The sequence below is a fragment of the Bos grunniens genome, chromosome 12 (assembly GCF_055505025.1).
Source record: "Bos grunniens cultivar Pamir isolate PY7600 chromosome 12, Bosgru_T2T1.0, whole genome shotgun sequence".
Taxonomy (NCBI): domain Eukaryota; kingdom Metazoa; phylum Chordata; class Mammalia; order Artiodactyla; family Bovidae; genus Bos; species Bos grunniens.
This window is the reverse complement of record NC_141176.1, coordinates 72,249,685-72,263,082: the sequence shown is the minus strand read 5'-3', so window position 1 is coordinate 72,263,082 and position 13,398 is coordinate 72,249,685. Positions and strand designations below refer to the sequence as shown.

At 39.6% G+C, this 13,398-nt stretch overlaps 1 protein-coding gene across 3 annotated transcripts in view; it reads right to left on the bottom strand.

Annotated features, from left to right (window-relative positions):
* Positions 1-13,398, bottom strand: part of LOC147361883 (ATP-binding cassette sub-family C member 4-like) — a 228,636-nt gene that overhangs the window by 141,262 nt on the left and 73,976 nt on the right. For 2 of the 3 annotated variants that reach the window (XM_086328629.1, XM_086328630.1), the window contains exon 21: positions 780-930. The exons of the other annotated variant lie outside the window; for it this stretch is intronic. In XM_086328629.1, the coding sequence (XP_086184755.1) occupies positions 780-930 (151 nt within the window). The remainder of the gene's footprint in view (positions 1-779; positions 931-13,398) is intronic. 3 annotated transcript variants of the gene reach the window in all.

Below are 13,398 nucleotides of genomic sequence, written 5' to 3'. Positions count from 1 at the left end.
AATCCTGACAATGACAAACAGCAAACCTGAAAATAACAAGGCTTATCTTTTCAACAGGGCTTCCCTGGAGGCTTAGACATTAAAGAATCCACCAGCAATGCAGGAGTCCTGGGTTCAATCCCTGGGTCAGGAAGATCCTCTGGAGAAGGGAATGGCTACCTACTCCAGTATTCTTGCCTAGGGAATTCCATGAACAGAAGATTCTGGTAGGCTATAGTCCATGCAGTCACAAAGAGCTGGACATGACTGAATGACTAACACACATGTTTTCAATACATTTAACAACTGCAACTTATTAGAACATGTGAAAGAATGTGTTTTTCAAATGTATCACTTCCGACATATATTTCCTGAGGTCTCCTTTCCTTTTCCTAATCTTTTCCCTTCTTTGTTATTTCTGGTAATTTTAGGAGAAGAAAAATTCTCTATTTTCCTTCTACATTAGTTCCAACATGATGAAATACTTTTAAGAATGGTATTAACAGAGTGGATACTCTGTGTAAGGAAGTATGTCATGAATAAGACAGAAATGGTCCCTGTCCTCATGGTGCTCACATCCATCCTTCTTGGGCTAAAATGCAAAGTGCAGCTGACCCACCGCCAGCTCCATTTGCCTTAAGGGCCAAATCTACTCTCAGGGGCCATAACTTTCAATCACCTAATGTTAGCAGTGAGAAATTCCACAAGACAGTCTGTAGAGTTTCAGGGATCTGGTTAATTGCAGTATAAATGAACGTCAGCCTGCACTGCCCTCCCAGCATGAGAGCCCTGGTACTCACTTGTACATTCCAGGCGTTTTACCTCTCGTGACGTCTCTAAGAAATATCGCCGAAGAACAAAGAAAATGATGCCAAGGGGAATCATAGGTATAGCAATCCAAGGAACTGCAGCCACCATCACACCCACCACACCAATAACAAGTAGAAATGTCTGAAATAGCAAAAATACAGAGGCCTTTGTGTCAAGGATACTTTTCAAAGATAAACTTCATTGATTTGTTAGGATTAAACTCCTTTTCTTGAAACTTGTTGAAACAGCAGGGAATGCTTTCCCTTCCAAAGAAATAGAATTATAGGTGGTCCTCATGATGTTTATTGCATGCACCAAACACTCTGATAAGAACTTTCTAGGTATCAGCTCCTGTGATACACTCAGTAGCCCTATGAGGCAGGCATTATTACCTTTTTTTAAGGCATTGCTAGGAGAAGGCAATGGCACCCCACTCCAGTACTCTTGCCTGGGAAGTCCCATGGACGGAGGAGCCTGGTGGGCTGCAGTCCATGGGGTCACTACGAGTCGGACACGACTGAGCGACTTCACTTTCACGCATTGGAGAAGGAAATGGCAACCCACTCCAGTGTTCTTGCCTGGGGAATCCCAGGGACGGGGGAGCCTGGTGGCCTGCCGTCTCTGGGGTCGCACAGAGTCGGACACGAGTGAAGCAACTTAGCAGCAGCAGCAGCTACTTTTAACAGATGAAAATATTTGAGGTTCAGAGAGTAGGAGTTACATCTCAAACTATCATGAACCAGCAGGTGTCATTAGAGAGATGAGTGAGCATGTATTGCGGATGAGGAATCCACATGCCTCAGCTATACACGTAGAAATAAATGGTTAATTACAAATTCAGTGTAACATGTCTAGTTAATGGTTAATTACAAATTCAGTGTAACAGTATTATCTAATTTTACAAATGGAGACAGTGAGGTAAAGGGAGAAGAAAAGCAACTTGATGGAGACTGCAAAGCCTAAGTTATGGAGCTGGAAAGCCCATGTCATGAGCCATTCAGTTCAGTACAGTTCAGTCGTGTCTGACTCTTTGTGACCCCATGAACTGCAGCATGCCAGGCCTCCCTATCCATCACCAACTCCCAGAGTCTACACACACCCATGTCCATCGAGTCTGTGATGCCATCTGGTCATCTCATCCTCTGTCGTCCCCTTCTCCTCTTGCCCCCAATTCTTCCCAGCATTAGGGTCTTTTCCAATGAGTCAACTCTTCGCATGAGATGGCCAAAGTATTGGAGTTTCAGCTTCAACATTAGACCTTCCAATGAACACCCAGGACTGATCTCCTTTAGGATGGACTTGTTAGATATCCTTGCAGTCCAAGGGACTCTCAAGAGTCTTCTCCAACACCACAGTTCAAAAGCATCAATTCTTTGGCACTCAGCTTTCTTCACAGTCCAGCTCTCACATCCATACATGACCACTGGGAAAACCATAGCCTTGACTAGATGGACCTTTGTTGGCAAAGTAATGTCTCTGCTTTTAAATATGCTGTCTAGGTTGGTCATACCAAGGAGTAAGCGTCTTTTAATTTCATGGCTGCAATCACCATCTGCAGTGATTTTGGAGGCCCTAGAAATAAAGTCTGACACTGTTTCCACTGTTTCCCAAATATTTCCCATGAAGTGATGGGACCAGATGCCATGATTTTAGTTTTCTGAATATTGAGCTTTAAGCCAACTTTTTCACTCTCCTCCTTCACTTTCATCAAGAGGCTTTTTAGTTCCTCTTCACTTTCTGCCATAAGGGTGGTGTCATCTGCATATCTGAGCCATTATGTCACGTCATTATGTCATATCCTGAGCCATTACAATATATTTAAGTTTGCCCCTAACACACAGTCATCTTTCTATCATTATATTAAGTATTGAAAATGCCCATTCCAAAGGTTAACTATTATAACAACACCAGATTCCATTTACTATGTGTGTACTGTGTGTAAGGCCCTGTGCTGAGTTCCATGAACATTCTCTTAATCCTCACATTATCCTGTGAGATGATTTTCTCTTGGGAAATGATTTTGGTTTAAAAAGACAGCAGGTAGAATAGAAAACAAAATCACTGGTTGATGCTGATTTAAGCATCCATCTTTATCAGGAAAAGTATGGTACCTTGGTGGACAGTATCAGGCAATAAGAATACAATCAACATTTAGTGTCTGCCTGCTATGAAAGTGGAGTGGGGTGGTAGGGACTTGCAGATTCACCCAGTCTGGGCCAAGGCCTCTGAAGTTTATGATCTCAGGTGGATACAAACCCATGGTGATCTGCACAGGGCACAGGGTGCTGGAAAAACACAGGGAAGAATACCTGAATATTTTGAGACAATTCTAAGAATTATGATTGATTTTACAGGCTTGTTTAACAAATAGAAAGAAAGGCATGAATGATTTTCAGGTAGTAATCCAAGTTGATCAAAATTTTGACCAAAAGGGAGCTGGGATGAGAAAATTGAGATGCTTGTCTGAGTTAACACTGGTTGCTCTTTACAGATAAGAAATATGAGGTTGGCAGGTAAGTGGTTGTCCTAAAGTTTCCCAGGAAGGTATTGCTTATCCTAGAGAAAGAGAGGAGCAGTTTGTGCTCAGGGAATCCCAGAGCCACAGCTGCAGGCAGGAGGAACAACCAACCAGAACTGTGACTCTGTGGCCAGGAGCCCTTGAGAACCAAACTGCATGATCTGGATGGAGACCCCTGTGCTTTTCCTGTTTCTCCCTGTCTCTGCTGTGGTATCAAAAGAAAACTCAAGAGGATGAAATTCTGAAGGAATAAATTCTAATCATGAGTGGAGAAAACTAGGGCTGTCTGACCCCCCCCTCCTATTAGACCTACAGAAAACATTTTTTTACAGTCAAGGTGGCTTGACTGTGCATCCCAGCATGCTACAACCTTCATGTTCATGGGAAGGGGTCCTTCCAGCTCCTTCTATGTCTAGCCTTTAAGTCACTTGGCTTGTAATTGTTATTTGCCAAAAAAAAAAAAAAACTACTAAAATGTCAATTATAAAAAGTCCAAACTACTGGTTTTTAGCAGACTTGCATTATTTGATGAACAACATTCATCCATTTGAAAAATCTGGTTCTCCTCAGGAGGCTTCCCTGGTGGCTCGGTCAGCAAAGAATCTGACTGCTATGCAGGACACCTGGGTTTGGTCCCTGGGTCAGGAAATTCCTCTGGAGGAAGAAATGACAACCCACTTAAGTATTCTGGCCTGGAAAATCCCATGGAGAGAGGAACTTGGCAGGCTAGAGTCTATGGGGTCACAAAGAGTTGGACATGACTGAGCACTTATACTTTTATATGTATATACATTTGTGAACCTTTAATTCCCAGCCATCTCAAGCATTTATAGAAGTTGGTAGAAGATGAAAATAGTATCTAATCAAAAAGTTAACATATGAAGAAGGAAAAAAAAAAGATTCTAGTGTACAATAGACACACAATAAATCCCTTCCTTGAAGCCAAACTCATTTCTTTCTCCTACATTCCCAGGAATTCCAAAAAACCCATTTCAAGCTACACACACAATTCCCCCCATATGATTGGATTTCAGGCCCATCCGATGGACCATATCACCATGGCCAGTGCTTCTACACCTCTGTCACACTGTGTAAGAGAGACACTAATGGGTATATAGAAAGAATCATATTGACCCAGAAGCAAGTGACCCAAGTCCTGATGCCCCTCAAATAAGGGGAATCATGATTTTTATATATTTCCCATTTGGAGCACACCATTTGGGAAATTTTATCCAAAGTCTATGAATCCACATAGACAAATAAAAAAATTCTTACATGAAATCTTTCACTTGAGAGAAAATGGCAATTTTTCACATTACAGAAAAATTCTTCGGTTTGCAGAGAATGACAAAATACACCTGGAGGAGAAATTCCATTAGCCCAATATTGTGCTGAGATAGGGCTTCCCTGGTGGCTCAGATGGTAAAGAATCTGCCTGCAATGAAGGAGACCCAGGTTCCATCCCTGCATTAGGAAGGTCCCCTGGAAAAGGGAATGACACCCCACTCCATTATTCTTGCCTGGAGAATTCCATGGCCAGAGGAGGTTGGCAGTTTACAGTCCATGAGATGGCAAAGAATCAAAAATTACTGAGCAACTAACATGAGCATACACACAGGTACAAAGCCTAAGACTAAGCTTTTCTAAACAAGCACTTTGCTTGGTATATATTAATCACATTCTTCATCCTTTATTTGGCTGCCTCGAATCTTTTCACAATCACATAAGCTCTAGGGCTGGGTATACTTCAATTCAATCCTAACTGAGAATCATAGCTAACTCCACTGAAGAGTGAATGGTGAGGTTTGGTTCACAGTTTGTTAACCAGCACAACAGGAACCTTTAGGGAAACATGGTTTATTTCCTCCTTCATGTTTAGAATATCTCATTCTAAACATGAGATAGCTTCCTTTCCACTTTTGTCAGGATTCAACCTTATTAAAAATATTTAAGTCTGGAGTTCACCTAATTGGTAATTTAACAAGGTACACCTTAAAATGTAGAGCACTATAAGTATATCACAGGGAAATCTACTCAACATTCTGTGATAACCTATATGAGAAAAGAATCTAAAAAAGAATGAATATATGTATTCAGTTCAGTTCAGTCACTCAGTCATGTCCAACTCTTTGTGACCCCATGAACCACAGCACACCAGGCCTCCTTGTCCATCACCAACTCCTGGAGTTCACCAAAACCCATGCCCATTGAGTCAGTGATGCCATCCAAACATCTCATCCTCTGTCGTCCCCTTCTTCTCCTGCCCTCAATGTTTCCCAGTATCAGGGTCTTTTCCAATGAGTCAGCTCTTCGCATCAGGTGGCCAAAGTATTGGAGTTTCAGTTTCACCATCAGTTCTTCCAATAAACACCCAGGACTGATCTCCTTTAGGATGGACTGGTTAGATGTCCTTGCAGTCCAAGGGACTCTCAAGAGTCTTCAACACCACAGTTCGAAGGCATCAATTCTTTGGCGCTCAGCTTTCTTTATAATGCAACTCCCACACCCATACATGACAACTGGAAAAACCATAGCCTTGACTAGACGGACCTTTGTCGGCAAAGTAATGTCTCTGCTTTTTAATATGCTATCTAGGTTGGTCATAACTTTCTTTCCAAGGAGTATGAATCTTTTAATTGCATGGCTGCCATCACCATCTGCAGTGATTTTGGAGCCCAGAAAATAAAGTCAGCCACTGTTTCCCCATCTATTTGTCATGGAGTGATGGGACCAGATGCCATGATCTTAGTTTTCTGAATGTTGAGCTTTAAGCCAACTTTTTCACTCTCCTCTTTCACTTTCATCAAGAGACTCTTTAGTTCTTCTTCACTTTCTGCCATAAGGGTGGTGTCATCTGCATATCTGAGGTTATTGGTATTTCTCCCAGCAATATGTATATGAGTAACTAAATCACTTTGCTGTACATCTGATACAAACATAACATTGTAAATCAACTATATTCCAATAAAATTAAACTATTTTTTAAAAACAAAAAAGTTTTAAAAAAAGCTAAAAGTCAAGGGTTTTGAGATCCATCTTATAATTTTAAAAAACCGCCATATTAAAGTATGTAGAAGAATGAAAATAAGAAAAAAATAGACTCTTGAAAGTCCCTGGGACAGCAAGGAGATCAGACTAGTCAATTCCAAAGAAAATCAATGCTGATTATTCATTGGAAGGACTAATGCTGAATCTGAAACTCCAATACTTTGGCCACCTGACACCAAGAGCCAACTCATTAGAAAAGAGCCTGATTCTGGGACAGACTGAGGGCAGGAAGAGAAGGGAGTGACTGAGGATAAGATTGTTTGATGGCATCGTCAATTCAATAGACATGAGTTTGAGCAAACTTTGGGAGATAGTGAAGGACAGGCAAGCCTGGCATACTGCAATCCATGAGGGTGCAAAAAGTCGGACACAACTGAGCAAATAAATGACAAAAGACCCAAATGAAAAAGAAAACTAACTTTTAAGAAGGAAAATCAGCAAACACAAAGCATGGTTCTTTGAAGTCACCACAAAGTGAAAAAAAAAGGGGGGGCGGTGGATTTACTATTAACATGAATTAAAACAGGATAATACAAGAGATTGGGCTTCCCTGGTGGCTCAGACGGTAAAGAATCTGCTTATAATAGAGGAAACCCAGGTTTGACCCCTAGGTTGGGAAGGTCCCCTGGAAAAGGAAATGGCAACCCATCCCAGTATTCTGGCCTGGAGAATCCCATGGAGAGAGGAGCCTGACAGGCTACAGTCCATGGGTTGCAAGCAGTCGGACATGACTGAGCAATTAACTCTTTAGCTTTCACTTTAATACAAAAGATACCATGAGCATTACAAAGAGAATATAATAAACATTTGGTAGATAAATTTTAAAATTTTAATGTAAAGGACACATGTCTTAAAAAAATGACATACAAAATTAACATAGACATAGAAAATCTGAATAACTACATACTGATATAAGAATTTGAATCCTTTTTTTAAATTTTCTTAGTTCAGTTCAGTCACTCAGTTGTGTCTGACTCTTTGTGACCCCATGGACTGCAGCACACCAGGCTTCCCTGTCCATCACCAACTCCCAGAGCTTGCTTAAACTCATATCCATCGAGTTGGTAATGCCATCCACCCATCTCATGCTCTGTCATCCCCTTCTCCTCCTGCCTTCAACCTATCCCAGCATCATCTTTTCCAATGAGTCAGTTCTTCACATCAGGTGGCCAAAGTATTAGAGTTTCAGCTTCAGCATCAGTCCTTCCAATGAATATTCAGGACTGATTTTCATTAGGATGGATTGGGTGGATCTCCTTGCAATCCAAGGGACTCTCAAGAGTCTTCTCCAACACCACAGTTCAAAAGCATCAATTCTTCAGCACTCTGCTTTCTTTGTAGTCCAACTCTCACGTCCATGCATGACTACTGGAAAAAGTATAGCTTTGACTAGATGGACCTTTGATGTCAAAGTAAGGTCTTTGCTTTTTAACATGCTGTCTAGGTTGGTCATAACTTTTCTTTCAAGGAGCAAGGGTCTTTTAATTTCATGGTTGCAGTCACCATCTGCAGTGATTCTGGATAAATAAATTCTCTCACTCTTTCCATTGTTTCCCCATCTATTTTCCATGAAGTGATGGGGTCATATGCCATGATCTTCATTTTCTGAATACTGAGCTTTAAGCCAACTTTTTCACTCTCTTCTTTCATTTTCATCAAGAGGCTCTTTGGTTCTTGACTTTCTGCCGTAAGGGTGGTGTCATCTGCATGTCTGAGGTTATTGATATTTCTCCTGGCAATCTTGATTCCAGCTTGTGCTTCATTCAGCCTGGCATTCAGCCTGGCATTTTGCATACTGTACTCTGCATATAAGTTAAACAAGCAGAGTGACAGTATACAGCCTTGATGTACTCCTTTACCAATTTGGAACCAGTCTGTTGTTCCATGTCCAGTTCTAACTGTTGCTTCTTGACCTGAATACAGATTTCTCAGGAGGCAGGTCATGTGGTGTGGTATTCCCATCTCTTGAAGGATTTATTCACAGTTTGTTGTGATCCACACAGTCAAAGGCTTTGGCATTGTCAATAAAGCAGATGTTTTCCTGGAACTCTTTTGCTTTTGCAATGATCCAATGGACGTTGGATATTTGATCTCTGGTTCCTCTGCCTTTTCTAAAATCAGCTTGGACATCTGGAAGTTCACAGTTCACGTATTGCTGAAGCCTGGCTTGGAGAATCTTGAGCATTACTTTACTAGCATGTGAGATGAGTGCAATTGTATGGTAGTTTGAACATTCTTTGGCATTACCTTTCTTTGAGACTGAAATGAAAACTGACCTTTGCCAGACCTGTGGCCACTGCTGAGTTTTCCAAATTTGCTGGCATATTGACTGCAGCACTTTCAGAGCACCATCTTTTAGGATTTGAAATAGATCAACTGGAATTCCATCACCTCCACTAAATTTGTTCATAGTGATTCTTCCTAAGACCCACTTGACTCCGCATCCCAGGATGTCTGGCTTTAGGTGAGTGATCACACCACCATGGTTATCTGGGTTATAAAGATCTTTTTTGTATAGTTCTTCTGTGTATTCTTGCCACCTTGTCTTAATATTTCTGCTTCTGTTAGGTCCCTACCATTTCTGTCCTTTTTTGAGCCCATCTTTGCATGAAATGTTCCCTTGGTATCACTAATTTTCTTGAAGAGATCTCTAATCTTTCCTTTTCTATTGTTTTCCTCTATTTCTTTGCATTGATCACTGAGGAAGGCTTTCTTATCTCTCCTTACTACTCTTTGGAACTCTGCATTCAAATGGGTATATGCTTCCTTTTCTCTTTTGCCTTTAGCTTCTCTTCTTTTTCTCAGCTATTTCTAAGGCCTGCTCAGACAACCATTTTGCCTTTTTGCATTTCTTTTTCTTGGGGATGGTCTCGTTCCCTGCCTTCTGTACAATGTCTCAAACCTCTCTCCGTAGTTCTTCAGGCACTCTGTCTATGAGATCTAATCTTTTGGATCTATTTGTCACTTCCACTGTATAATTGTAAGGGATTTGATTTAGGTCATATCTGAATGGTCTAGTGGTTTTCCCTACTTTCTAAAATTTAAGTCTGATTTTTAAATAAGTTCATGATCTGAGCCACACTCAGTTCCCAGTTTTGTTTTTGCTGACTCTATAGAGCTTCTCCACATTTGATGGAAAAGAATATAACCCATTTGATGGAAAAGAATATAACCCATTTGATTTTGGTATTGAACATCTGGTGATGTCCATGTGTAGTGTCTTCTCTTGTTGTGTTGTGTTGTTTTATTTTACTTTATTTTATTGTTTTGGTCATACCATGCAGCTTCCGGTATCTTAGCTTTCCTACCAGCAATTGAACCCAGGCCTTCAGCAATGAAAGCAGCAAGTCCAGACCACCAGAGAATTCCGTAAATACATAATTTGTTAATTTCCAGGTAATTGCTAAATACATCATTTTTAAATTTCTTACAGAAAAGACCTTAAGTCCAGTGGACTTCACAAAAACATTATGCAGAAAAGTTTTTCCAAACTTTTCCAGGGTACATGAGTCCAACATTTTCATGATATAAAAACCAGACAAAGACATTAAAAGAAAGAAAAATAACAAGTGAAACTGCCTTTGGATATTAAACAACATACCAATGAACTGAATATAGCAATATAAAAAAGATAATACTGCACAATCTAATTTGACTGGGCAAGTCCAAGATCCTCAGGGTTGACTATTACAAAGGACAGGCTGGAACCCTTGATCAGGAGCTGATGTTGTTCTCCAGAAGCAGAATTTCTTTTTACTTCAGGGAAGGCTTAGCTCTTAAAGCCTTACAACTGACTTAACTGTGCCCATTTGACTATGTAGGATAAATGGCCCTACTTAAAATCAACTGATTATGGACTTCAATCACACCTACAAAATACCTACAGAGCAACACACAGATCACTTTTTTATAATAACTGAGGAATGTAGTCTGGTAAATGTAGTCTGGACACATTAAACCGACCATTAAAAATAGAAATATTTCTCATGTATTTTCATGAGGCTACATAATTCTGATACCAAAAGCTGACAAAAGATTTCAAGAAAAGCAAATTATAGACCAATATTCTTCACGAACAATAGATACAAAAACTCTTAACAAACTGCATACAGAAATACATAGAAAAGATGCTACATTATGACCAAGTAAAGTCTATTCCAGGAATGTTAAGTTTAACTTTCAAATACTGATCACTATAATTCACATTAAAAGAGTAAAGGTAAATAATCATATGACTATCTGAAGAGATGTAGGAGAAATATTTGTTAAAATTCAATACTTATTCTTCATTTAAAAAAAAAAAGTACAGTTCTTGGCAATTGAGGAATTAAGAGAAACATTTAAAATCTGATAACAGATACCTACCTAAAAAACTGTAATAGTATTTGTAATGAAAAAGTATTGAACAATTTTGCCCTAAGAGTGCAAGATTATCTGATCTAACCAATTCTCTTCAACACTAACTGGAAACTCTGGCCATAACAAGTAGTCAAGAAAAGAAATAAAAAGTCATAAATATTGGAAATTAAGATATATAACTGTCATTATTTACAGCTGACATGATTGTATATGGACAAAATCCTACAGAATTAAAAAAAGAAAAACATACCACCATCACTCCAGGCAATGCAAAGTTAATTCACAAATAAATCAATTATATGTCTATAGACTAGCAACAAGAAAGTGAACTAAAGAGCCTCTTGATGAAAGTGAAAGAGGAGAGTGAAAAAGTTGGCTTAAAGCTCAACATTCAGAAAACTAAGATCATGGCATCTGGTCCCATCACTTCATGGCAAATAGTTGGGGAAACAGTGGCTGACTTTATTTTCTGGGCTCCAAAATCACTGCAGATAGTGATTGCAGCCATGCAATTAAAAGATTCGTACTCCTTCAAAGGAAAGTTATGACCAACCTAGCCAGCATATTAAAAAGCAGAGACATTACTTTGCCAACAAAGGTCTGTCTAGTCAAGGCTATGGTTTTTCCAGTGGTCATGTATGGATGTGAGAGTTGGACTATAAAGAAAGCTGAATACTGAAGAATTGATGTTTCTGAACTGTGGTGTTGCAGAAGACTCTTGAGAGTCCCTTGGACTACAAGGAGAGCCAACCAGTCCATAAAGGAGATCAGTCCTGGGTGTTCATTGGAAGGTCTCATGTTGAAGCTGAAACTCCAATACTTTGGCCACCTGATGCAAAGAGCCAGTTCATCTGAAAAGACCCTGATGCTGGGTAAGATTGAGGGTAGGAGAAGGGAACAACAGAGGATGAGATGGTTGGATGGCATCACGTACTCAATGGACATGAGTTTGGTTGGGCTCCGGGAGTTGGTGATGGACAAGGAGGCCTGGCATGCTGCGGTCCATAGGGTTGCAAAGATTCAGACACAACTGAGTGACTGAACTGAACTGAACTGAGCAACAAGCAAGTGAATAATGGTATCAGAAACAAGACTTCCCTAATGGTCCAAATGGTGAAGAATCCACTTGCCAATGCAGGAAACACAGGTTTGATCCCTGGTTCGGGAAGAATCCACATGTGCAGAGCAGCTAAGTCCATGTGCCACAACTACTGAGCCCAAGCTCTAGAACCAGACTGCTGCACCTACTGAGCCCAATGCCACAACTACTGAAATTCATGTGCCTTAGAGCCCATGCTCTGCAACAGGAAAAGCTACCAAAATGAGAAGTCCACCCACAGCAATTAGTTACCCCTCTCATCACAACTAAAGAAAGCCCACACATAGTCAAGGCCAAGTGCATGCAAAATAAATAAATAAGTAAATTAAAAAAAAAAAAAAAACAATCCAATAATACTATGAAAAGGCAAACATGCATGAATGAATTTAACCAGAGAAATTTAAGATGTCTATACTAAAAATTATAAAATATTTCTGAAATTAAAAAAGACCTAAATATATTCATAATTGCAGATCCAACATTGTTAAGACTCAGACTTCTCAAATAAACTATAGCTAAAACAAAATATTAATAAAATTTTCAGGAGGTTTTTATTTAAAAACAAATTGAAAGGCTTCTAAAATTGACACCTAAAAGTAAAGAATCCAGAATGAGCAAAGCAACCTTTACAAAAAAAAAAAAAAAAGAAAAAAATAGACAGTTTAAACTATGGGTTTCATCTCTTATTAAAATGTACAGTAACTACAAATACAGTATTGGTTTAAGGATCAAAATATTGGTGTAAACTGCAACTACTGAGGAACAAAATAATTATACAAGTGCAGATTTCCTTAATTTAGTGCATAAAAGTCTTTAACAAATGTGTCCAGAATAATTGGAAAAAATAAACCTCGACCATTAATTACTATTTCACATACAAAAAACAATTCAAGATGCATCAATATTTTAAAAGGTAGAACATAGCAAAGTATCTTCACACTCCTAAGGATGTGCAAAGATTTCTTAGGATACAAAAACATCAACTACAAAAGAAAAAAAAAAAAAAAAAACAGTAAACATTAGACATCATCAAAATTAAACCTTTATCTCCACTAAGGATATAAATGGCAAGCCACGGACTGGAAAAAAATATCCACGGAGGACTAGTATTAAATATATATTAAAAATAAACATCCCCAAGGGGGATTTGAGGAAGGGATTGGGGAAGGGATCAACACACCACAGAAATCTAAAAATGACGAACACATTGTTCAGTGGGAGAGGCTGGATACTCTCTACACACTCCCCCTGACGTCTCCACACAATGAAATGCAAGGGTCAGGGGTGCTGAGACAAGTAAAGACTGTAAAAGCAAGTGACCCATAATAACCTATTATGCTGAGTCTTAGGCTTTGTCCTCAATATCCAGATGCACTGTCCTGTTCTTTTGCACTCCCCTCTCTGGACAAAAATGACTGAGGCACCTCCTTCACATCTTTTTCTTGGGCATTTTCCCTTCATAAAACTGCAGTCAGTGTGGTCTGTGTGTGCTGAGGAGGAAATGACACGGTCCCTAGTGGTCCCACCACAATTGCCATTGGTGACTCAACTGCCCTCAGAATTAGCCCTTTATGTACATGAAAGG